Source organism: Balaenoptera acutorostrata, chromosome 19 (assembly GCF_949987535.1).
Source record: "Balaenoptera acutorostrata chromosome 19, mBalAcu1.1, whole genome shotgun sequence".
Taxonomy (NCBI): Eukaryota; Metazoa; Chordata; class Mammalia; order Artiodactyla; family Balaenopteridae; genus Balaenoptera; species Balaenoptera acutorostrata.
The window spans coordinates 62,673,922-62,699,805 of NC_080082.1; the positions used below are offsets into that span (position 1 = coordinate 62,673,922).

At 45.1% G+C, this 25,884-nt stretch overlaps 1 protein-coding gene across 2 annotated transcripts; it reads right to left on the reverse strand.

Moving 5' to 3' along the window:
* LOC103003123 (cationic amino acid transporter 3-like) lies at positions 1-25,505 on the reverse strand. Of its 2 annotated transcripts, none has more exons than XM_057533530.1 (12): positions 25,453-25,505; positions 6,068-6,467; positions 5,303-5,461; positions 3,450-3,627; positions 3,131-3,243; positions 2,442-2,664; positions 2,132-2,271; positions 1,617-1,719; positions 1,227-1,426; positions 861-1,027; positions 457-565; positions 1-288 (listed from the first exon to the last, which is right to left on the reverse strand). In XM_057533530.1, the coding sequence occupies exons 2-12, from the start codon at positions 6,447-6,449 to the stop codon at positions 170-172; spliced, it is 1,893 nt and encodes a 630-aa protein (XP_057389513.1). In that variant the 5' UTR covers positions 6,450-6,467; positions 25,453-25,505; the 3' UTR covers positions 1-169. The 2 variants fall into 2 exon arrangements, with proteins under 2 accessions (XP_057389513.1, XP_057389512.1); XM_057533529.1 differs by lacking the exon at positions 25,453-25,505 and adding an exon at positions 11,051-11,123.
* Positions 25,506-25,884: the final 379 nt, after the last annotated feature.

Sequence of the window (25,884 nt, forward strand, 5' to 3'; positions counted from 1 at the left end):
ATGGTTACTTAAAAATTATACAACATAGAAGTCATTTTGTCCACTGGCATTAAATATAGGGCTGTAAGTTCATCCCACCTTCGCACACCATAGAGCCTCAAAGTGCCCCCTTGAACCAGAAGATACCTCCAGTCATGGTGGGATTCCACACAGCATCTATGGCCTGTGGTTAAGATGATTCAGCACCAGGGATGTTTTTATCAAAAGTCTGGGAGTTGGAGGCTGGTGGCTGTCGATTATTCTCCTCCAAGCTGTGTCGGATCCCATATCCAAAGTATATGACAAATCCTAGTAGAGAAATAAGACAATGAGAAGGAAAAGTAGGTGCCCTCCCTGCTTACACATGCCCAACAGGCCTGCTGTTATGGCATCTGACACAGTTTGCGGGGAGAGGTAGTAGAAAGAGGGTTAGGTTCAGTCATTCAAGAGGCCTTTTAATCCCAGAAAGCCACTTACCAATCACCATCCAGACACCAAATTGGGCCCAAGTCCCAGACGTCATCTGCATCATCAAGTAGACATTCACAAAGATGCTCATCAGTGGGAGAACAGGCAAAGCAGGAACCTGTGGGCAAAGTCAGTTATTCCCTGAACACACCACAGACGTCTGAGAGGCAGGCCTCTGCCCCACATGCTCGAGAAGGCTCCAGTCCTATTCAGGCTGTGCGTTCAGTGCCTACTGAAGTCGGGTACGTAAAGCACTGAGTGTGGATCAGGGAAGGGTCCATTAGTTTTAATGACTCCCCTTCTTCCCTGGTCCAGCAAAGGATGTGGAGATCTCAAAGCATGCAGACTTCACGCACTCAGCGTGGATAGTTCACGCACTCAGCGTGGATAGTTGGGCGCATAAGGTCTCCTACCTTGAAGTGAAGAGGAGTGGGGCTCTGGGGCTGCCTCCAAATGATGACAGTGACCCCAGTGACGAACAGTAGCAGCAGCACAGCCGCTGTTGTGTACACGGGGTCTCCAGAGAACACACGGCTGGGCCACTGGGCCAGGATCAGGCTCAGGACCGTCAGCAGGAGAACTGCAGGGGTCAAGGCGGAGGAGAACAGGTTCAACTCCAGAAGCCAAACAGCTCACAACCTTGGGTCACACCCCTCCCCAAAACTGCCCACGTCACGAAGGGCCATCATATCTCCAAGACACCTCAACCGCCAAAATACACACGCCCACCCTATCCTCTCACTTTCAGAATACCACCAAAGAGAACTCCCACTGCTCACCAAGCAGCGAGGCACATCCATAGATCATCTGGCCAGATTTCCGAGTGGGGATGGTGTTGATAGGGTCACACAGACTCTTTAGAATCTTTGAGGTTCCTGCTTCAGGAACAGATTCCAAAGGGCTTTCTTCAACTACGGGCTTCATCTCAGTTCCTTTCTCTGTTTTCTCAATCTTGCTTAAATTCTGGTCTGGTTGATACCTGAATTAGAGGTATTAAGTCAATATTAACAGCAGCCCCTACTCATCCAACAACAAGCAGTCTAATCCATCTCTTTCCCAACTTAAGCCTAGCGGGACATTTAGAAGGCAGCATGAAGACAAACGACGATTATCTCCCCTTCAATCCCCAAGAGTCAAAGACCCCCAGCCAAGGTGTAGCGTAGTCTCACCTGAGGACAAGAACAGAAAAAGACACCAGGGAATAAGCAAGCAGGGTCCCGATTGACATGAGGTCCACGAGATCACTGAGCTCGAAAAGTAATGCCATGACCCCTAGAACGAGGGCACAAACAAGGTGGAGAGGGAGTGAAAAACCAGTAGAAATATCCAAGTTAAGAAAATTGATCAAAGAAGGAATGGGTGGGCTTCCCTGGTGGCGCAGTGGTTGAGAATCTGCCTGCCAATGCAGGGGACACGGGTTCGAGCCCTGGTCTGGGAAGATCCCACATGCCACGGGGCAACTAAGCCCGTGAGCCACAACTACTGAGCCTGCGTGTCTGGAGCCTGTGCTCTGCAACAAGAGAGGCCGCGATAATGAGAGGCCCGCGCACCGCGATGAAGAGTGGCCCCCGCTCGCCACAACTAGAGAAAGCCCTCGCACAGAAACGAAGACCCAACACAGCCATAAATAAATAAATATTTTTTTTAAAAAAAAAAAAAGAAGGAATAGGTATTGTTTATTTACCTGCAAGAGTTCCAGAAGCCAAGGTGGCCATGATGGGGGTGCGTGTACGGGCATGGATCCGGGCAAGTCCCCGGAAAAGGAGCCCGTCATCTGCCATTGAGTAGATGACACGAGGCATAGGGAACATGGCACCCAGGAGGCTGGAAGAGAAAAGGGGAACACGTGTGAGGACGTGGAGAAGCAGAACAGACTGGGGTGTCTGCTCCCTAGTCTACGCGGGGTAAGGTGTCTTTCCCTCTTGTCTCTCAATCCCAAGGGCTGGGATACCTGAGCATCTGACAGTAGATGGGGAGAAAGCTTTGACACTGACCTGGATGTAAGAGCACAGAGGGTGCCAACAGCCACGACATATCTGGCAGGGGCCCAGCCGACATGGAGGAAAGCGTGTGGTAAGGGGCTGTCGGGATGAATCTGGTAGTAGGGCACCATGAGGGTGAGTGCCGCCGAGACCCCAGAATATGCCAGAAAGCAGATGCAGAGCGAGATCACAATGCTCAAGGGGATGGATCGCTGAGGATTCCGGGCTTCTTCCCCTGCAGGATGGGAGGAAGTATTGGGCCAGGAAAACACACTGTGATGAAATCACAAAATCCCCTTTTTGGACTTCCCTGGTGGCGCAGTGGTTAAGAATCCGCCTGCCAGTGCAGGGGACACGGGTTCAAGCCTTGGTCCGGGAAGATCCCACGTGCTGCAGAGCAGCTAAGCCCGTGCGCCACAACTACTGAGCCCACGTGCCTAGAGCCCGTGCTCCCAACAAGAGAAGCCACCGCAGTGAGAAGCCCGCGCACTGCAACGAAGAGTAGCCCCCGCTCACCACAACTAGAGAAAGCCTGCACACAGCAACAAAGACCCAACGCAGCCATAAATAAATAAATAAATAAATTAATTAATTAAAAAAAAAATCCCCTTTCCTCCTGAACCTCCAAAAGAAACCCCTATGCCCAAGGGCAGCCTAATCTGTGCCCAAATCCCTGATGGGACACACAATGACCATGTTACCTGTAGTGGCAATGGCATCAAAACCAACAAATGCGTAGAAACATGTAGCTGCTCCTTGGAAAATCCCATTGAAGCCAAAAGGCACAAACCCTCCAGAACCCAGAGGGCCCAATCTATGGTGACAGAAAGAGCAAGAAAGAATGTGGGTGAGCTGTGTTCAGCCATCTGTACTGGACTTTTTGGTTAATACCACAAGTTCTGGGCTCCAGGACCCCGTCACCTGGATCCATCAGCCCAGATCTCTTTAGTCCCCACTATATTCCCAGCTCTGCGCACGTGCCCCCACAAGCATTACTAGGGCCAAGGATACCCTCCTAACCTAGAGGTGTCATTGGGTCCAGATGTGACCAGTTTGTAGTCCTGTTCTGTGAGCTGCCAGTTGTGCAGATCTCCCTTGACGAAGCCAGAGATGATCATGAAGCTGAGAACCAAGAGGTTCAAGCCTGTGAACACTTTGTTAACCAGGGCCGACTCACGAGCTCCCAGAACCAGTACTCCTGCGGGCAAGACGGAATATGAAACGTGCAAAATAACCAAATCCATAGACACAGAAAGCAGACACGTGGTTGCCAGGGGCTGGGGTATTGAGGAGTTGGACGGTGAGCGCTCAGCGGGTATGGGATTTCCTTCTGGGGTGATGAAAATGTTTGGAACTAGACAGAGGTGATGGTTACACAACATCGTGAATGTACTAAGGGCCACTTAATTGTACACTTTCAGATGGTTAATTTCTTATTGTGACAATCGTCGCACAGTAGACAGGTCTATCAAATCATCACATTGTACACCTTAAACTTATACAATGTATATCAATTATATCTCAGTAAAGCTGGGGAAATAACAAAATGGTTAATTTTATGCTATACGAATTTCCTCTCAATTAAAAAAAAATCTTTGGGCTTCCCTGGTGGTGCAGTGGTTAAGAATCCACCTTCCAGGGCTTCCCTGGTGGCGCAGTGGTTGAGAGTCTGCCTGCCAATGCAGGGGACACGGGTTCGTGCCCCGGTCTAGGAAGATCCCACATGCCGCGGAGCAACTGGGACCGTGAGCCGCAGTTACTGAGCCTGCGCATCTGGAGCCTGTGCTCCGCAACAAGAGAGGCCGCGATAGTGAGAGGCCCGCGCACCGCGATGAAGAGTGGCCCCCACTTGCCACAACTAGAGAAAGCCCTCGCACAGAAACGAAGACCCAACACAGCCATAAATAAATAAAAATAAATTAAAAAAAAAAAAAAAAGAATCCACCTTCCAGTGCAGGGGACACGGGTTCAAGCCCTGGTCCAGGAAGATCCCACATGCTGCAGAGCAACTAAGCCCGTGTGCCACAACTACTGAGCCTGCGCTCTAGAGCCCGTGAGCCACAACTACTGAGCCCGTGTGCCACAACTACTGAAGCTCATGCGCCTAGAGCCCGTGCTCCACAACAAGAGAAGCCACCACAATAAGAAGCCCACGCACCACAACAAAAGATTAGCCCCCGCTCACCGCAACTAGAGAAATCTGCGTGCAGCAACAAAGACCCAATGCAGCCAAAAATAAATAATAAATTAATTAATTTAAAAAAAAATCTTTGATCTCAGTACAAAGGAAGAAACTCACTGGTCTAAGTAAATGATTCTCCCCTGGGGTGATTTTGCCCCCCCAGGGGACTTCTAGCAATGTCTGGAGACACTGTGATTGACACAATTTGGAGGGTGGGCGTCCCTAGTATTTAGTACATAAAGGCCAGGGATGTTACTCAACATCCGACAGTGATTTAAAAAACAAAACAACAACAACAACAAAACAACAACAACAACAACAACAACAACCAAAAAAAACCTGGGACTTCCCTGGCGGTTCCGTGGTTAAGACTCCACGCTTTCACTGCAGGGGGCACAAGTTTGACCCCTGGTTGGGGAACTAAGATCCCGCATGCCACGCAGCGCGGCCAAAAAAAAAAAACCCTCAAATGCACAGAACAGCCCCACACACCAAAGAATGATCCAGCCCAAATTGTCAGTGGTGCCAACAGTGGGAAACGATGATCTATGTCTTGCCTTCCTGTGTCTCATATCACAGACCCCTCTTTCCAGTCGTAAGCCCCCCACCATTCTTCCATCCCAAGCCTTTCCCACCCCAGCTCCCCCTCCACACCCCACTCTTCCCATGCTATCACTGAACCCTGTCTCACCCGTAAGCAGCAGTACCAAACCCAGAGCAAAAAAGTCTGGGTACTTGGCCAGGAAGTAGGGCACATGCAGAGAGAAAGTTCCCCGTAACACCTGAGAGATGTAGTTCCCAATCAGGCTGTCAAAAGCGGAGCTCCAGGCCCGGGCCACGCTGGCAGTGCCTGCAGCAACAGAAGAAGGAATATTTATTAACAAACATTAATTGAACCCCTATCACGTGTCATGGGATGTATGTGGGAGAGGTGGGGGGGACGCATACAAAATACCTAATCTCTAAGAGTTTCTTTTCATGGGCTGGGGACAGTAGACCCAGATGATCTACAAAATAGGTCAACTGTTTAATGTTAGGAGATCAATGTTATGCAAAAAAAAAAAAAAGAAAGAAAAAGAAAAAGAAAACAGGTTAAGTGGGAGTGAAAAGTCTGCGAGATGAGGGTTGAAATTTTAAATCAAGGAGCAAAGGAAACTCCCATGAAGGCAACAACTGAGGAGAGACTTCCACATGGTGAGGGGGTGAGCCTGAGGGACACGCCGCCCTCTCACCCACTCCCTACACTTCCCTTTCTTTCTTTGTTCTAGGCCCCATAATCTAAGGAAAATAGGATAGAGCAGAGTAGAATGAAGTTGTGGGGTTTTCCTGCCACTATTACCCACTTCACCCCACAAGGTGGAGAACAAATTTCTCACGAATGAGTCAAGACCTAAATGCCACCTCCTAGTTTCCTGATCTTAAGCCCCACACCTTCCTCCCACCCCCATCATCTCACCGATGACATAGGACAGTATGAGATTCCAGCCAGTAATGAAGGCACACAGTTGTCCCACTGTGACATAGCTGTAGAGATACGCAGAACCAGAGCACGGTACCCGGGCCCCAAACTCGGCATAGCAGAGCCCAGACAACACAGAAGACAGGGCGGCCACCAGGAAGCAGATGACAATCGCTGGCCCAGCTTTGTCCTTGGCCACTTCTCCAGCCAGGATGTACACACCAGCTCCCAGGGTGCTGCCCACGCCCAGGGCCACCAGGTCGAGGGTGTTCAGACAACGAGCCATGCGACTCTCAGACTCTTCCCTGGGCTCCAGAGGCCGCCTGCGGATCAGCTTCTGACCAAGTTGGTAAACATCCTGACACAGCATCTTAGACATAGTTGAGGAGGCTACAATCTGCGGAGAAAGCAAGACACAAAGCCATCAAGAACGTCCATCCACCCCTGGCCCTGGGAGTTCAATTCCACAGAACAATGGAGTTATGGGGAGCAGGTGGTAAAAGTACACATTGGGCAAGTTCTCTGTCTCTGAGCTTTGGTTTCTTCAAACATAAAGAAGACTTTTAATGTATTTCAAAGTTATTGGAAGAGTTGCTGGAAGAGAAGTGAGGGGGAGCAGATTATGTATCCCCAAAATGTGCTATTTGGGGATGTGGACTGTCTTGAGTTGAAGGCAATTAAGACCCAGCAGATTGGACTTCCCTGGTGGTGCAGTGGTTAAGAATCCGCCTGCCAGTGCAGGAGACATGGGTTCGATCCCTGGACCAGGAAGATCCCACATGCCAGGGAGCAACGAAGCCCGTGTGCCACAACTACTGAGCCCGCGTGCTGCATCTACTGAAGCCCGCGCGCCTAGAGCCCATGCTCCACAACAAGAGAAGCCACCGCAATGAGAAGCCCGCGCACCGCAACAAAGAGCAGCCCCCGCTCGCCACAACTAGAGAAAGCCCACGCGCTGCAACGAAAACTCAACACAGCCAAAAATAAAAATAAATAAAATAAACTTAAAAAAAAAAAAAACCCAGCAGACTCAGGAAAAGCTCCTTGCCTCTCCCTTAACTGCTCAAAATAATTTAGATTAGGAGGCTTATGCCAGGAAGAGAGATAACTTTTTTTTTAACCAGAGAAAACTTTTTATCTCAGAAAAACTTACCTGCATGGAGTGGCAAACATTTGCTTACCAAGCATTTGCTTTTCCCATCTTTCTGTGAGTTGTCTTCCCCTTGAAGCCCCCGATCCATACCCCCTTCTCCTTAGCTCAGGGTAGCATATAAGCCTCAATTGCCTGTCTTTGAACCTCAGAGTTTTTATGGGGCTCCCGTACGTAGGAAATTATTTAATCTGTCGTATATCAATTTAATTATTAGACTCAGCAAAGAACCTAGAAAGAAAAGTTTTCCACCCCTATAGAAGCAAAAACTTCCAGCACAGTGCCTAGCACACAGTAGCTGCTTAAATACTATTAGGTGAATGGATAAGAATGTTGATCCTTAAAGTGAAATCAACCAGCTTGGAACTTCCCTGGTGGCACAGTGGTTAAGAATCCGCCTGCCAATGGAGGGGACATGGGTTCGAGCCCTGGTCCGGGAAGATCCCACATGCCGTGGAGCAAAGCCCGTGTGCTACAACTACTGAGCCTGCACTCTAGAGCCGGTGAGCCTCAACTACTGAAGCCCACGCACCTAGAGCCCGTGCTCTGCAGCAAGAGAAGCCACCGCAATGAGAAGCCCGCGCACCACAACGAAGAGTAGCCCCCACTCGCCGCAACTAGAGAAAGGCTGCACACAGTAACTTAGACCCAACGCAGCCAAAAAGATTTTTTTAATAAATTACTTTTAAAAAAAGAAAAGACATCAACCAGCTCTGCTGGTTCAAATCTAGCACTGTGGTGTGTAGCTTGTTTGATTTTGCATGAGCTATATACCACTTTCTCCTCCTTTCTTCTATAAAACAGGGAAATTTATTATTATCATCTTTATTCCCTCCCTTCCTTGATGTGAGTGAAGTGACAGTTTAAGGGGCTCGGTGATCAGAGCAATGAAATCAAGTCCCTGTAAAACCGAATTCCCCTGCTGAGTTTATGATTTGGATGATGGGGCCATCCAAAACTTTATTCCCTTTCTTGTCCCAACCCTGTTCCCCTCAGGATTGAGGGGTATCAAAGAAAAGGGGGATTGAACTCAGGCAGGACCCTGCAGGACCCTCCTCATACAAAAGTTTCTCTGTGTCCCCTCATTGGTCTGTAAAGAAAGGATTTAGTCTCCTAGGTCTTCCCAAGTTCCAAAGAGCAGACTCAAGCAGTTACTAGTTAGGGAAGTGAGAGTAGGCAGAAACAAAGGAAAAGCAGTACCAAATGGCCTTAAAGGAAAAAACAGCAGGGACCAACCTGCTTGACATTCTTAACTTGTCACGTAGGCTCTAAGTAAATAACAAAATGCCTCAACCATTGTTTTTGCTCTCTTCTAGAAAGAAGTTAAGGGATCACAAGACCTTGACGTACTAGTTTGCTTTGCAGGAACACGTAGATCAATCACAATCACCAATGACCCACTGAGTCACAAAAACGCTGTCAGGAAGTCTGCAACTGAGATCTTATCCAGAAACTAAAATCACAAAGATCACCTCCCCTTTACTCCTCTTTCCTTTAGAAACCTTGCAACCCGGCCAGCCAGCAAGGTGGATTTGAGATCAACCTATTTCTCCCAACTTCTCAAGAGGGTGGCACCCTCGCAACTGATAAACCTTTCCCTGCTCCAAACACCAATGTTTCAATTTGTTTGGTCTCACTGTGCGTGCGTCAGGCACATGAACTTGGATTTCACAACAATCTCACACTCCACACATTTCTACACCAAGGATCCTGAAACCTGAAGCTTTCTCTTTCACGGCTTGCGGAGTGAAATTGAACTAGAACTCTGAGTTGGGGCAAAACGAGATGGAATTTGCAGGGAGGGACAGACTGTAGCCCAGCCCAGGGAAAGCATTAAACCAGAGTGGCTCCCAGCTGCCTGGAGGGAGGGAGGACTAATCTTCATTCTGAATCAGAAATGATGGAACTCTGTTTCCTGCTCCTCTGGGGCATGAAATGTCTCCTCATTACAAGGCTGTAGGGCTAGGCTGACCCAGTGAACAAAAGTTATCATCGGTTGCTTCCGTACCTGATACTCCAAATTTGCATTTTGGTTAAGAGCAAGCATTCAAACAGCCAAGAAACTCTGATTAGAATCTTGGCTCTGCCAACACCCCTGTGCCTTTGAACAAGTCATTTACTGCTCTGGACCTCTGTTTTCTTCTTTTTCAAATGCTGCTGATGAATCCTTGGACACTGTTAGTAGGAAAGTAAAATGGAGCAGCTGCTGGAGATAAAGTATGGTGGTTCCTCCAAAAACTAAAAAATGGATTTACCATATGATCCATCAATTCCCCCTATGGGTATATACCCAAAAGAACTGAAAATAGGGTCTCAAAGAGATATCTGTACACCCATGTTTATAGCAGCATTATTCACAGTAGCGGAAAGATGGAAGCAACCCAAATGTCTATCCACAAAGGAATGGATAAATACAATGGGGTCTATACATACAGTGGAATGTCATTCAGCCTTAAAAAGACAGGAAAGGGAATTCCCTGCTGGTCCAGTTGTTAGGACTCCAAGATATCCCTGCAGGGAACACAATTTCAATCCCTGGTCTGGGAATTAACATCCTGCATGCCTCGCGGCACAGCCAAAAAAAAAAAAAAAAAGCAGGAAATTCCGATGCATGCTACAACATGGAAGAACCTTGAGGACATTATGCTAAGTGACATAAGCCAGTCACAAAAAGACAAAAAATGTATGATTCCACTTCTATGAAGTACCTAGAGTAGTCAAATTCATTTGATTAGAGACAGAAAGTAGAATTGTGGTTTTCTAGGGTCTGGGGTGAGGGGGAAATGGGGAGTAATCGTGAAACGAGGACACAGTTTCAGTTTTACAAGATAATAAGAGCTGTGGAGATTGGTTGTGCAACAATGTGAATATACTTAACATCACTGAACTGTACACTTAAAAATGGTTAATGTGGCAAATTTCATGTTATGTGTATTTTGCCACCATTTTTTAAAAGTTCAGCCAAGGACTTCCCTGGTGGCGCAGTGGTTAAGAACCCGCCTGCCAATGCAGGGGGCACGGGTTTGAGTCCTGGTCCAGGAAGATCCCATATGCCACACAGCAACTAAGCCCCGTGCGCCACAACTACTGAGCCTGTGCTCTGGAGCCCGCAAGCCACAACTGCTGAGCCCGAGTGCCACAACTACCGACGCCCACGCGCCTAGAGCCCGTGCTCTGCAACAAGAGAAGCCACCGCAATGAGAAGCCCGTGCACCGCAACGAAGCGTAGCCCCCCGCTCGCCGCAACTAGAGAAAGCCCGCGTGCAGCAACGAAGATCCAGCGCAGCCAAAAATAAAATTAATTAATTAATATTAAAAAAAAAAAAAGTTCAGCCAATGATAAATAGTAGAGCCAGCTTCACAGAGTTGCTGGGTGTAACGAACCCAAAAGCGATTTAATGTAAATCACCATACAGTCCTCCTCCTCGGCGCAAAATCCGCAATGCTCAAGTTTCTTACAGTCTCCCCTTGTACCCCCCAGAGGAGGAATCCACAGATACGGCAGGCCAACAGTATACAGGAGACTGACATCAGTGGTCCACATGTCATAAACCCTATATAAGGGTAAGCTTTAATATTGTTTGAACACCAATCAAAAAAACATGAGTCAGAGCCTCCAGACACTGATGCAACCTCCCCCTACCCCACCTCTTCTTACACAACCACACACAGCTCACAGCTCCTTCTGCTTTCATCTGGAACATGGGTCTTGCCACCCGCAGGCTGGAGTCACGCTGACCCAACTGCACACTTGGAATGCAGAGGTCTCTTTAGGAGGATCTGAACTCAGCGCCCAGTCTCCTGCAGAAGAGGGGTTGCCCAAGACTTACCAAATTCTTGGAGCAGGAACTGAAGCACTGGATCAGAGTCAGTGAGGTTCCGTTTAAGCTGTGTAGGGCTGGAGCTGATACATCTCTAACAACCAAATCTGGGAACGCTTCCACAATAAAAGACAACTCAGTCCCTGGGTGGGGATGGGTGGGGACGCTCGGGGATGGGCGGGGCAAGCCTGCAGGGATACAATCAGCCAGTTGAGCGTGTGGGGTTACCCTCAGGCAACCGTTCTGAGATGTGGAGTCTGTGTGTGGTAAAATACACACAACAGAAAATTTAACCATTTTAACCATTTTTAAGCATGCAGTTCAGTAGTGTTAAGTACATTCACATTTTGTGCAACCGAACAAGTTTTTCATCTTGCAAAACTGAAACTCTGTACCCATTAAACTACAATTTCCTCTTTCTCCTCCACCGGTTCCTGGTGATCACCATTCTACTTTCTGTCTCTATGAATCTGATGACTCTAGGTACTTCATTTAAGTGGAATCAAACAATATTTGTCCTTTCCTGTCATGCTTATTTCATTTAGCAGAATGTCCATAAGGTTCATCCATGTTGTAGCATGTGTTAGAATTCCCTTCATTTTAAAATAGATAGCTAGTGGGAAGCAGCCGCATAGCACAGGGAGATCAGCTCGGTGCTTTGTGACCACCTAGAGGGGTGGGATAGGGAGGGTGGGAGGGAGACGCAAGAGGGAGGGGATATGGGGATATAGGTATGCTATAGCTGATTCACTTTGTTGTACAGTAGAAACTAACACAGCAGTGTGAAGCAATTATACTCCAATAAAAATGTTTAAAAAAAATAAAACGCATTAAACATCATAACACACATTTTTCTTTATGTGTGCGTTTACCTGGAAGTGAAATTGCTGGGTCATCAGGTACCTATAGGTCTGTTTTACTAAATATTGCCACCTTGCTCTCCAACGTTTGTGTGCCAGTTTACACTCTATTCTGCAGGATATTTGAATTCCTATCTTGTCAAATCTTGTCAAATCCATTTAGTATTCTCAGACTTTTACAAATTTTGCCAATCTGATGGGTGAGAAACATCATTAAAATTTTAAATTGCATCTCTGGGCTTCGCTGGTGGCGCAGTGGTTAAGAATCTGCCTGCCAATGCAGGGGACACGGGTTCAAGCCCTGGTCCAGGAAGATCCCACATGCTGTGGAGCAACTAAGCCCGTGCACCACAACTACTGAGCCTGTGCTCTAGAGCCCGTGAGCCACAACTACTGAGCCCATGTGCCACAACTACTGAAGCCCGCGTGCCTAGAGCCCGTGCTCCGCAACAAGAGAAGCCACTGCAATGAGAAGCCCGCGCACCACAACGAAGAGTAGTCCCCGCTCACCACAACTAGAGAAAGCCCGCGTGCAGCAAGGAAGACCCAACACAGCCATAAATAAATACATAAAGAAATAAATTTATAAAAATAAAATAAATAAAATAAACTGCATTTCTCTGATTAATGAAGTTGGGCATATTTTCATCTTTACTGGCAATTCCAGCAACTGTTCTATGAATAACATGTTCACATCTTTGCTTGCTGGTCAGCTGAATTATTTTTCTTTTGCGGGGGGAGGGACACAATTCTACATAGTGGTTAGCGGCAGACATGCTGAACTGCATTAGTTTCGATTCCAAATGTGTCATTAACCGTTGTTTGTACTTGGATGTTACCTAAACTCTCTGTGGCTCAGTTTCTTCATCTGTAAGACAAAGATAAAAATAGTATCTCATAGGATTACTCTGGTGGTTAAGGGAGTTAATACATGCTAACCACTTAGAACAAACAGATCCTGGCATATAGTAACTACTTAATAAATGTTAGCTACTCTCATTATCCTACTGGTGGTAAAGTGTTCTTTATATATTTTGGAGAGATTCTTTGTCTGTTATGTATGTTGCAAAAATCTTTGTCGTTTGGCTTTGTTACCTTTTGTCATGCAGGCATTTTAAATTTTAATGTAAATGAATCAATTTTCTTTACAATTTGTGCTTTTTTTCCATGTATCTAAACATATTTTTCTTCACAGGATCATAAAATTGTCCTCTTGTATTTTAAAACTATTTTTTAACAAATTTAAGCCTTTAATCTACCTGGAATTTTTTTTTTATAGAGAGACAATGATCTAATTCTCTTTCTTGCCATACAGATAGCCAATTATTCCAATAAGTTTCCATTTTTGAGGTCACTTTTCTCATAAACCAAATATACATATAAGCCAGAGTCTATTTCTAAGCTCTCAAGTTTGTCTAATTAATCTATTTTTAACCCTACAAAATTCCATACTGTTTTAATTACTATAGCTTTAAAATAATTCTTGATATCTAGAAGAGCAAATTCTCTTAGTTCTTCTCATAGCTGCCCTGCCTATTCCTGAACATCTTCTCATACACAGGAATTTTAAAATAAGTTCACCAAATTTCATGAAAAAATCTATTGAGATTTTTATTGGAATTACATTAACTTTGTAGGTCAATTTGGGTAATAATTTATAGTACATGTCCCTGATATTGAGCTTGTAGATGCATTAAAATGTTTTTATCTTGTTTGATTTTATCATTTTCTTCCATAAAAGTATTAAATACTATTTTCTAAATTTTTTTCCTTGGGTACCATGTAAATTTGAATGTAATTGTGAATGGAATTTTTTTTTTTTATGCAGTGTTTCACAGAACTAACCCCCAAGGTTTTTTTTTTTTTTTTTAATAATTCTACAGCATTTCTATTGATTGATTGATTGATTGATTGATTGATTGGCTGTGTTGGGTCTTCGTTGCTGCACGCAGGCTTTCTCTAGTTGCGGCGAGCGGGGGCCACTCTTCATCACGGTGCACGGGCCTTTCACTATCGCGGCCTCTCTCATTGCAGAGCATAGGCTCCAGACGCACAGGCTCAGTAATTGTGGCTCACGGGCCCAGTTGCTCCGTGGCATGTGGGATCTTCCCAGACTAGGGCTTGAACCCGTGTCCCCTGCACCGGCAGGCAGACTCTCAACCACTGTGCCACCAGGGAAGCCCGTGAATGGAATTTTTAATAACATTTTCTATTTTCCAATAACTGTTAAATAAAATCTTACATTATAATCAAAAAAACAAAAAAGGAAAAGGAAATGTAGTGTGTATATATAGACAATGGAATATTATTCAGCCATTAAAAGAAGGAAACCTTGCTGTTTGTGAAAACGTGAATGGACCTGAGGATATTATGCTTATTGAAATACATCAGACAATGAAAAACAATGTATGATTTCACTTATATGTGGAATCTAAGTAAATTAAACTCATAACACCATAAATTCGAACTGTAGTTGTAAGGAGTAGGTGGTGGAGAAAGTGGGGAGATATTGGTAAAGGGTAGAAACTTTCAGTTAAAAGACGAAAAAGTTCTAGGTATCTAATATATATCATGTTGACTATAGTTAATACTGCTGTATTGTATTTTTGCTATCTAGTATGAGAGAACTGCTTGTGTTCTCAACACACAGACACACACAAATAGAAGCTATGGGAGGTGACAGTTAATTAACTTGATTGTGGTAATCATTCACAGTGTCTATGTGTATTAAATCATCACTTTGGACATCTTAAAGAAATCTTCACTTTGTACAGTCTAAATATATGCACTTTTGTGAATCATACTTCAGTAAACTGGAAAAAAAGAAAACCAATGAAGTGGTATTATCAGCCTACTACAGAATAGATTCCAAACAAGAAAGAGTGGCCTCACACATTAGACATTTACTGAGAATGTACTGGGTTGAAACAAATAACCCTCTATTAAAAATATTCGACTGTTTTTTAAAAAAAATTTTTATTGAGGTGTGGTTGATTTGCAATGTTGTGTAGGCTTCAGGTGTACAGCAAAGTGAATCTGTTATACATATACATATATACACTCTTTTCTACATTCTTTTCCCATATAGGCCATTACAGAGTATTGAGTAGAGTTACCTGTGCTATACAGTACGTCCTTGAATTTTGTTATTGTTTAATCTTTTTTTTAAATTAATTAATTTATTTATTTATTTTTGGCTGTGTTGGATCTTCGTTTCTGTGCGAGGGCTTTCTCCAGTTGTGGCGAGTGGGGGTCACTCTTCATCGCGGTGCACGGGCCTCTCACCATCGCGGCCTCTCTTGTTGCAGAGCACAAGCCCCAGACGCACAGGCTCAGTATTTGTGGCACACGGGCCTAGTTGCTCCGCGGCATGTGGGATCTTCCCAGACCAGGGCTCCAACCTGTGTCCCCTGCATTAGCAGGCGGATTCTCAACCGCTGCACCACCAGGGAAGCCCATTGTTTAATCTTTGACAGATGCTCTGTACACTAACGCCATCATCGTAGTCACCAATGCTGTATGATGATGTGCATTCAACTAAACCACACTTGACTGAAATTCGAAGGCCACCAAAGCCAACGTTATAAAGTATATACTCAATGACTTTTAAAACACAACCCTGGGCTTCCCTGGTGGCGCAGTGGTTGAGAATCTGCCTGCCAATGCAGGGGACACGGGTTCGAGCCCTGGTCTGGGAGGATCCCACATGCCGCGGAGCAACTGGGCCCGTGAGCCACAATTACTGAGCCTGCGCGTCTGGAGCCTGTGCTCTGCAACAAGAGAGGCCGCAACGGTGAGAGGCCCACGCACCGCAATGAAGGGTGGCCCCCGCTTGCCGCAACTAGAGAAAGCCCTCGCACAGAAACGAAGACCCAACACAGCCATAAATAAATAAATAAATAAACCCAAAGTTAAAAAAAAAAACAAAAAACCACAACCCTGATATTTGAGTAATCACTTATTTCATTAAAGAGGGAAGACCGAAAAACCAAAGAATGATACAACTCTGAAGATCACATAAAAATGTTTTCTGATTATGAACATTCATCTTTAATTTAGAACCTAGATGACACAGTCTTGCATTTCAGAGAGTGTTTGTAAATATTCTAAATGAAAGAAATGTTCAGAATTTTATTTGAATAAAATATTGTTTATATAAAAAAAAAGGAATTCCCTTCATTTTTAATGCTGTATAATACTCTACTATTTGTACATACTACATCTGGCTTATCCATTCATTGGTCAATGGGCACTTGGGCTGCTGTCATGTTTTAGCTATTGTGAATAGTGCTGCTATCAACAAGAGTCTATAAATATCTCTTCCAGAGTGTGCTTTCAATTCTTCTGGGTATATCCTCAGAAGTAGAATTGCTGGATCCTATGGTTTTAAAATTTTTGTCTGCTTGTGGTGGAGAAAATGAACACATATTGAGGTATGGGGAAGTCATTTTGGCTTATACGTGGTTCAGCCTGAACTCTGTGTGAACTAAAACAGCCTGTCCAACCCTCGCAGCACATCTGCTTTAACCATTGAGGCAAAGAACGTCTGTTTTGAAGATAAGGAGGAACAACTCCCTTCTCATGGCGTCCATGTTAACAGTCCCTGGAAGATAAGGTTCCCTTCCCAGACTCCAGGGTCCTGTTGCCTCACTGTCTATGTACTAAGTCTATCTCTTTTGAAACCTTGATGGAATATACCCTGTCATTTTTGATGTATGTTCTCTGTTCGGATAAGGTATAAAACTGTGCTGAAAACCATGCTTCAACAGAGCAGTTCCAGGAATTCCCAGGAGGTACCCCGAGCTTCCACTGCAGGGGGCACGGGTTTGATACCTGGATCCCTGATCAGGGAACTAAGACCTAAGACCCCCGCATGCCGAGCAGTGCAGCCAAAAAAACAAAAACAAAAACAAACAAACAAAACCCAGAGCATTTCCTCAGACGTATGTAAGAGGCTATACTACTGGGCTATAGTGCCCAGTTTGGCTCAAATAAAACTCTTTTCTATTCCTATTATAGATTGTTTATTGATTATTTCCATGGACTCTTTTTTTTTTTATCCTATCAAGCATTGTTTACTTTTTTTTCACACACACACACTGTATTTTTTTTAATAAATTTATTTATTTATTTATTTATTATTATTATTTTTTTGGCTGTGTTGGGTCTTTGCTGCTGCACGTGGGCTTTCTCTAGTTGCGGCGAGCAGGGGCTACTCTTCGTTGCAGTGTGCGGGCTTCTCATTGCGGAGCACGCACGCGCTCTAGGCGCACGGGCTTCAGTAGATGCGGCACGTGGGCTCAGTAGTTGTGGCTCACAGGCTCTAGAGCACAGGCTCAGTAGTTGTGGCGCACGGGCTTAGTTGCTCTGCGGCATGTGGGATCTTCCCGGACCAGGGCTTGAACCCGTGTCCCCTGCATTGGCAGGTGGATTCTCAACCACTGTGCCACCAGGGAAGCCCCCACACACTGTATTTTATTTTTACAAGAGATAAATAGACTGACATCAAGCATTGTACATGGATGACCACAACAAAAGCAACAATGATTGCAATTACCAAACACGAAACACACTCATACTATGTCATAATATTGACATTCAGTCTAGTAATCCTCCACTGTAACAGCTCCTTTACTTTGCAGTGAAAATTGATTTGTATATTCTTTGCCTCTGAGTCCTTGTGGGATTTTTTTTTTTTAATTCAAACAGAAAGTCACAAAAATCCATGGACTCTTGAACTCATTTGATCATTAAGGACCCTGAGAAGTAGGGGCTGTAAGACTGGGGACCCCACTCCCAACCCTGCTGCCTCCAGTACTCTTAACACTACTCGACTTTGCACAGCCCGCCCATGGCCTGAGACACTCAAATGCGGGGAACCGCCAAGCCCACCTGGGCCCCAACCAGGAGGAGGGGAGCTTAAAATCTCTGATGTTAACTCAAGCAACAAAAACATTTAATAAGCATGGTGCCTGCATCCAGCCTTGCACAAAGGGATGGAAGAAGATAAAGGGGAGTGCGACTTAGTCTTCTTCTTCAAGGGCCCCTTCTGCAGGGAGAGCTGAGAACCCAGGCAGGGAAGGGAAATAGGATGTAAGAGGTAAGGAAGGAAAAACCTGGGAGTGAGAGGGGAGCGTTGCAGCTGGGTGGCTGCTGGTGGAGGCTTGACAGGATTATGACATGCATCAAATAACACACATGCTAAAACACTGGGCACACACCACCAACCTGGGATTTAACTGTCATGGTTGACTGTTACATTAACTTTTTTTTTTTTTTTTAATTTTTGGCTGCGTTGGGTCTTTGTTGCTGCGTGCGGGCTTTCTCTAGTTGAGGCGAGCGGGGGCTACTCTTCGTTGCGGTGCGCGGGCTTCTCATTGCAGTGGCTTTTCTTGTTGCGGAGCATGGGCTCTAGGCACGTGGGCTCAGTAGTTGTGGCGCACGGGCTTCGTTGCTCCGTGGCATGTGGGGACTTCCCGGACCAGGTCTCGAACCCATGTCCCCTGCATTGGCAGGCGGATTCTTAACCACTGTGCCACCAGGGAAGCCCTATGTTAACTTTTGAAGGGCCAACCACACAAGATGGAATGAACTGGCTTAAGCTGTTGAGCGTTTTAGCTGGTTGTGTTGGGGACCCGCTCAAAACCCAAGAGTTGGTAGAAAGATGATTTCAGAGGGAAGACATTGAGATGCAACAGATGCAGAAAGACTTCTCAGAGCTTCCCTTGTCTGACTCAAAGCAGAAAATTCTGGTAAGTAAGGCTGCCAGAAACTCCCACTTGGGGAGAGGCCACTCCCAAAGAGGCAAAGGTGAGTAAACCCATTACTGTAATTCTCTTCTCCCAGAGTCTTATAGCCTGAAGAAGGAGGAAAGACCACTCACATCTGCACAAACATTACTGCAAACTTTCTCATCTCTGGTTTCTTCTCTTGACTTATTTGTCTTTCCCAAAGAAACCCATTTGTTCTTCCCATAGAAGCCTTTTCTCCCTACCCCCTCCCCCTACTAAGTTGAGTATATAAGCCTGTAACTTTAATCATTTAGCAAGTTATACTTTTGTTAGGTCCTGTATATAATCCTTTCTCCTGGTAATTTGCCTTTGGTCTGTCTTTTTTGTAAGCTCCAGTCAAAGACCCTAAGAGGATAGAGGGGGAAAGTTTTTCTGCTCCAACAGTGGCAAAGTTTAAATGCTTCAACAGTGCGATGCTGCTACTGGATAAGATGTATGGCCAACGGCTTCCCTGGTGGCTCAGTGGTTAAGAATCCGCCTGCCAATGCAGGGGACATGGGTTCGATCCCTGGTCTGGGAAGATCTCACATGCCGCAGAGCAACTAAGCCCGTGCGCCACAACTACCGAACCTGTGCTCTAGAGCCCGTAAGCCACAACTACGGAGCCCACATGCCACAACTACTGAAGGCCACGCGCCTAGAGCCTGTGCTCCACAACAAAGGGTAGCCCCCACTCGCCACAACTAGAGAAAGCCTGCACGCAGCAATGAAGACCCAACACAGCTGTAAATAAATAAATAAAAATAAAAATAAAATAAAATAAAAAATGTGTGGCCGGGCTTCCCTGGTGGCGCAGTGGTTGAGAATCTGCCTGCTAATGCAGGGGACACGGGTTCGAGCCCTGGTCTGGGAAGATCCCACATGCCGCGGAGCAGCTGGGCCCGTGAGCCACAATTGCTGAGCCTGCGCGTCTGGAGCCTGTGCCCCGCGACGGGAGGGGCCGCGATAGAGAAAGGCCCGCGCACCGCGATGAAGAGCGGTCCCCGCACCGCGATGAAGAGTGGCCCCCGCTTGCCGCAACTGGAGAAAGCCCTCGCACGAACCGAAGACCCAACACAGCCAAAAATAAATAAATAAATAAATAAATAAGAAAATCCTTTAAAAAAAAAAAAAAAATGTGTGGCCAAGTAAAAGAAGTAGAGTATATAGTTCATTCATCTAACACTGCCAAAGGGCCCACTGTGTGCCAGGCACTAAAATAGGCATCAGGGACTTAGAAGTAAAGGGCACTCCCCTCTTTAACAACAGTGGGACATTTGGAGACACTTTATATGGAATCCATTCCACACACCTTATACTGAAATAAACGTCATATGCTTAAAGGAGTCTAACTTTTCAAAACAACCATAACATAATAGGAGAAACCATGCAAAGAGTTTAAAATAATATTAGGACAGAGATTTAAGCCTTGAGGATGTTTACCTCCAATATCACATTGTATAGAATTTAAAAGACCCCAATTGTCAGGCATTATCTTCCTGTTATGATTTATGAGAATGTAACTCACTTCCACCTCTGCTTCTTTCTCCTCACCCTCTCATATGTCCAATATAATTTACCATTATATTTAGTTCATCTCACAGTGACTTTGGTAAATGTAAGAGATATGCTTACATTGTTTTTCTTTTTTCCTTTTTCATTCAACCATTACCCTGTGTTTCAAGGTGAGAGTGTCATGACCATCACCCCTCGTGACACCCTAATTTCCCAGCCTCTCTCCTTCACATCTGAAGGGTTACATTGCCAGATGGAATATTCTTGGCCAGGAATCTTTTCCTTTCAACACTTTGAATATGTCATTCCAGTCTCCTGGGCTTCTTCTGAGAAATCCACTGATAGCCTTATGGGGATTCCTTTGTAGGTTACAATTTTCCTTTCCCTAGCTGCCTTGAGGATTCTTTCTTTGTCCTTGATTTTTGACAGTTTCATTGTACTGTTTCTCTGAGAAGATCTTTTGCATTGAGATAATAGGGTGACCTATGAGCTTCATGTATTTGCATATCCAATTCTCTCTTCAGGTTTGAGAAGTTCTCAGCTAATATTTCTTTTTATTTATTTATATTTTTTTATACAGCAGATTCTTGTTAGTTATCCATTTTATACATATTAGTGTATATATGTCAATCCCAATCTCCCAATTCATCACACCAAGCTAATATTTCTTTAAATAAATATTTGTTCCCTTCTCCCTTCCTTCTCCATCTGGTTCCCAATTATTCTACTATTAGTACTTTTGATGGAACTCCATAGATCACATAGGCTTTCTTTGCTCTTTTTCATTCTTTCTTCTTTGTTAAGTTCTATTCAAAATTCCTATCCTCTAACTCACTTACTCTATTTTCTGTTTTCTCTACTCTCCTACAGATGTTTTCTGCTGCATTTTTTCATTTCATCCACTGAGTTCTTCAGCTCCAGCAATTGTTTGGTTCTTTTTTATGGTTTCTATCTCATTGGTAAAAATCCCACTTTAATAGTGTGTGTTTTGTTTGTTTGTTTTTAGATTTCATTGAATTTTCTTTTTGAGTTTTCTTGTAGCTCACTGAGTTTCTTCAAAACAGCAGTTTTGAATTCTTTAACTGCTAAATCACAAAATGTTGTGGCTTTGAGCTCAACTGCTGGAAAAGTATTATTTTATTTTTGTAATGACATTTTTATTTTCTATTTTCCTTGGAGTTTTGCATTAGTGCTTTCACAGCTGGGGTATTGTGTTCCATGGTGGTGTCCTTCGTTATCTGCGGTTTTCTCTTTGTATCAGTACATCTGTTCCACTCTTCTTGCTCCCTCTTGTGGAGAATTCTCAAGCTTTTACGTCTTCTCTGCTCTTACAACTCGGCAGACGGCCTCCTGGAAGCCTCTTTTTGGTTTTCCAGAAGGTGGCGCTATAGCTCCAATTTGTGGGCACCCTTGCCCATAGCAGGTGGCCAGTTTTCTGAGCATGCACCCTGTCTACCAGAGCTCCCTTGGGTGCTGCAGGTGGAAGCTCAAACAAGGAGCCCCCGAAGAGTGGCGGGAGGTGTGGGTTTAGCAATCAGGGCTTTTGAGGGTGCTGGTGGACCCAGTAGGGAGATTCCCAGGTGTAGTACTCCCAGAGGCTTGTAAGAGGACCCCCTGTTGAAAGCAATTGCTTTAGTGCCCTTTGAAATGCTTATCTGCCTCTTTCCCAATAGGCTTCCTCTCCCTTGTCACGGATGTCCAGCCTCAGTACTCTGGGTCTCCAGCGGTGTCCTGCCTAACTAGGGTAGCTGAGCACTCACTCACCACTTTCCTTCTCTGTGGTGGGAGAGGTGGCCTCTGGATAGATCAGCCCCACGAGATGTTTCCTTGGAGGGGGAAGGGGAAAGTTTATCTTACTGCTGCATTTGCTTTGACCAGGCTGGTTTTATTGGCAGTTGGAATCTCCGCTGGAGAAGACTGGACTTTTGCACATTCTCTTTCCTGCTTGGGAATCTGCCCAGGTCAGTACTCTCCAGGTTCCCCCCACCTTCTCACCACCAGAGGAGGGGTCTAAGCAGGTTCCCTGGCTCTGCAGTTTCCGTAGCCCACATAGACATCTTTCTGGTGTTTCCCAGATCCACAGATAGACAGGACTTCTCCAGGGTTCTTTGGGCATATGGTGATAGATCCCACAACACCCACAAAGGTGCTTTTCTTCCTGAATGGATTTGTTTGTTTATTTATTTATTTATAAATATAGTTGGTTGGTTTGCAATATTATGTTAGTTTCAGGTGTACAGCATAGTGACTCAGTATTTTTACATATACTATGTGATATCACTTATATGTGGAATCTAAAAAAATAATTACAAATGAATGTATATAGCAAAACAGAAAGAGCCTCAGAGATTCAGAAAACAAACAGGTAGTTACCAGTGGAGAGAGGGAAGGGAGAGTGGCAAGTTAAGGGTTTGGGATTGACAGACACTAAGCACTATATATAAAATAGATAAGCAACAAGGAGGTATCTTAGAGCACAAGGAATTATAACCATTATCTTGTAATAACTTTTAATCGAATATAATCTGTAAATATACTGCATCACTAGGTTGTACATCTGAAACTGATATAATATTGTAAATAAACTATACTTCAATTTAAAAAATGCTAGCATAACAAATAGTTCACAATTGCACATTTCTTAGTTTCGACTAGAAATTAACTTTTCTAAGGGTTAAGGTTCTGGTTAATATATGTAATTAAGAAGGAAAACATCTTTGTGTGCAAGGAAGTTTCTAAAAAGTTATAAGGAATGGACATGCATTTTGTTAAAGGAAATTAATTTGTCCCAAAGCTAGGTTAAAGTGAGGAGGGTGGGAGAAGCACAGTATAAAATCTGAATGTAGAGAAGGAAGTTACAGAAAGTTTGTGAAAACGGAACTCTGGGAAAAGAGTTCTGTTCATGACCAGGTCTGGCAAAGCTGAGAATGAATTTAATTGAGTGAATAAATTTTAATATTAAAAGTAAGTCGCGGGGCTTCCCTGGTGGTGCAGTGGTTGAGAATCCGCCCGCCAATGCGGGGGACACGGGTTCGAGCCCTGGTCTGGGAAGATCCCACATGCCGCGGAGCAACTAAGCCCGTGCGCCACAACTACCGAAGCCCGCGCGCTCTAGGGCCTGTGTGCCGCAACAAGAGAGACCACAATAGTGAGAGGCCCGCGCACCACGATGAAGAGTGGCCCCCGCTCGCTGCAACTAGAGAATGCCCTCGCACAGAAACGAACACCCAACACAGCCAAAAATAAATTAATTAATTAATTTAAAAAAAAAAAAAAAAGTAAGTCGCTGCATAGGACTTCCCTGGCGGTCCAGTGGTTAGGATTCCACCCTTCCACTGCAGGGGGCACGGGCCTGACCTCTGGTCGAGGAACTAAGATCCTATATCCCACAAGCCGCACGACACGGCCAAAGAAACCAAAAACCAAAAAATCAAAAACAGACAAAATACCTAATCTCAAAGAGTTACTTTTCATTGAGTGGTGAGAGTAGACCCAGACAGTCCAAAAAAAATGGGTCTATTTTATTTAATATGGCAGGAGGTCAATGTTATTCAAGAAAAGAAAACAGGTTAAGTGAGAGTGGGAGGTCTGGGAGATGAGGGTTGAAATTTTAAACTGAGGTGTAAGGGAAAATTCCAAGAAAGCAACAGCTGAGCCAAAACTTGAAAATGGTGAGGGAATGAGCCTGTGGGACATGCCCCCTCTCACCCCTTCCCTACAGCTCCCTTTCCTTCTAGGTTCTTGGTCCACCATTTAAGGAAAGCAGGATAGAGCTCAGTAGAATGAAGCTGTGTGGTTTTCCTGCCACCGTTACATATTACATCACACAAGGTGGATAACAGAGTTCTCAGGAATGACTGAAGACCCCCCTCCTGGTTTCCCATAATAAGTCCTTTGCTGCCCCCACCCCTGCCATCTCATCAATGACACTGGAGAGTACGAGATTCCAGCCAATGATGAAGGCATCCCGTTGTCCCATTGTGACACAGCTGTAGAGATACGCAGACCTGGTACCCAGGTCCAAAACTCAGCATAGCGGAGCCCAGACAACACAGAAGACAGGGTGGCCACCAAGAAGCAGATGACGATTGCAGGTCCAGCCATGAACTTGGCCACTTCCCCAACCACGATGTGCATGCCAGCTGCCATGGTACTGCTCACACCCAAGGCCACCAGGTCGAGGGTGTTCAGACAGGGAGCCGTGGAGCTCTCAGAACATTCCCTGGGCTCCAGCAGTCGTCTGCGGACCAGCTTTGGAACAAATTGGCAGATGTTCTGACACAGCATCTTAGACGCAGTTGGGAAGGCTAAAAAGGTCTGCTGAGAGGGACTTCTCTGGTAGTCCAGTGGCTAAGACTCCGTGCTCCCAATGCAGGGGGCCTGGGTTCGACCCCTGGTCAGGGAACTAAGATCCCAAATGCTGCAACGAAGATCCCGCAAGCAGCAACGAAGATCCTACATGCCGCAAGTAAGACCTGGCACAGGGCTTCCCTGGTGGTGCAGTGGTTGAGAATCTGCCTGCTAATTGCAGGGGACATGGGTTCGAGCCCTGGTCTGGGAAGATCCCATCATGCTGCGGAGCAACTAAGCCCGTGAGCCACAACTACTGAGCCTGCGCATCTGGAGCCTGTGCTCCGCAACAAGAGAGGCCACGGTAGTGAGGGGCCCACGCACCGCGATGAAGAGTGGCCCCCGCTTGCCACAACTAGAGAAAGCCCTAGCACAGAAACGAAGACCCAACATAGCAATCAATCAATCTAAAAAAAATTTTTTTAATTAAAAAAATAAATTAAAAAATAAAAATAAAGACCTGGCACAGCCTAGTTAATTAATTAATTATTTTTTAAAAAAATGTCCATCCACCCTTGGCCCTGGGAGTCCAATTCCATGGAGCAAGAGTTATGGGGAACAGTCGGTAAAAGGACACATTGGGCAAGTTCTCCATCTCTGAGCTTTGGTTTCTTAAACATAAACAAGACTTTTAATATGTTTCTAAGTCACTGGAAGGATTGCTTGAAGAGAAGTGAGGGGGAGTGGAATCTGTCTCCCCCAAATTTGCCACTTTGTCATGTGGATTGTGTTGAGCTGAAAGCAATTCAGACCCTGCAGACTCAGGGAAAGCTCTTTGCCGCTCCCTTAATTGCTCAAAATAATTTAGATTAGGAGGCCCATGGCAGGAAGAGAGCTATTACCAGAGATAACTTTTTATCTCAGAAAGACTTACCTGTATACTCCAATAAAGATGTTAAAAAAAAGAAAGACTCACCTGCAAGGAGTGGCAAACATTTGTTTACCAAGCCTTTGCCCTTGCCATCTTCCTGTGGGATGTCTTCCTTCGCTTTGAAGCCCCAGATCCCTACCCAGTTCTCCTTAGGTCGGGGGAGCATATAAGCTTCAATTGCCTGAATGTCTTTGAGCTTCAGAGTTTATACGGGGCTCCCACACATACCAAATTAAATTTGTTAATCTGCCTTATGTCAATTTAATTATTAGACCAGCCAAAGAACATGGAAAGCCAAGTTTTCCGCCCCTACAGAAGCAAAAGATTCCAGCAAAGTGCCTGGCACACAGCAGCTGCTTAATTGGTATGAGTTGAGTGGATAAGAACGCTGATTTTTAAATTGAGATCACCAGCTCAAGAAAGCTATGGGAACGCTGTGGAGGGAAGCAGGCTTGTTTAACTATAAAGCCATAAATA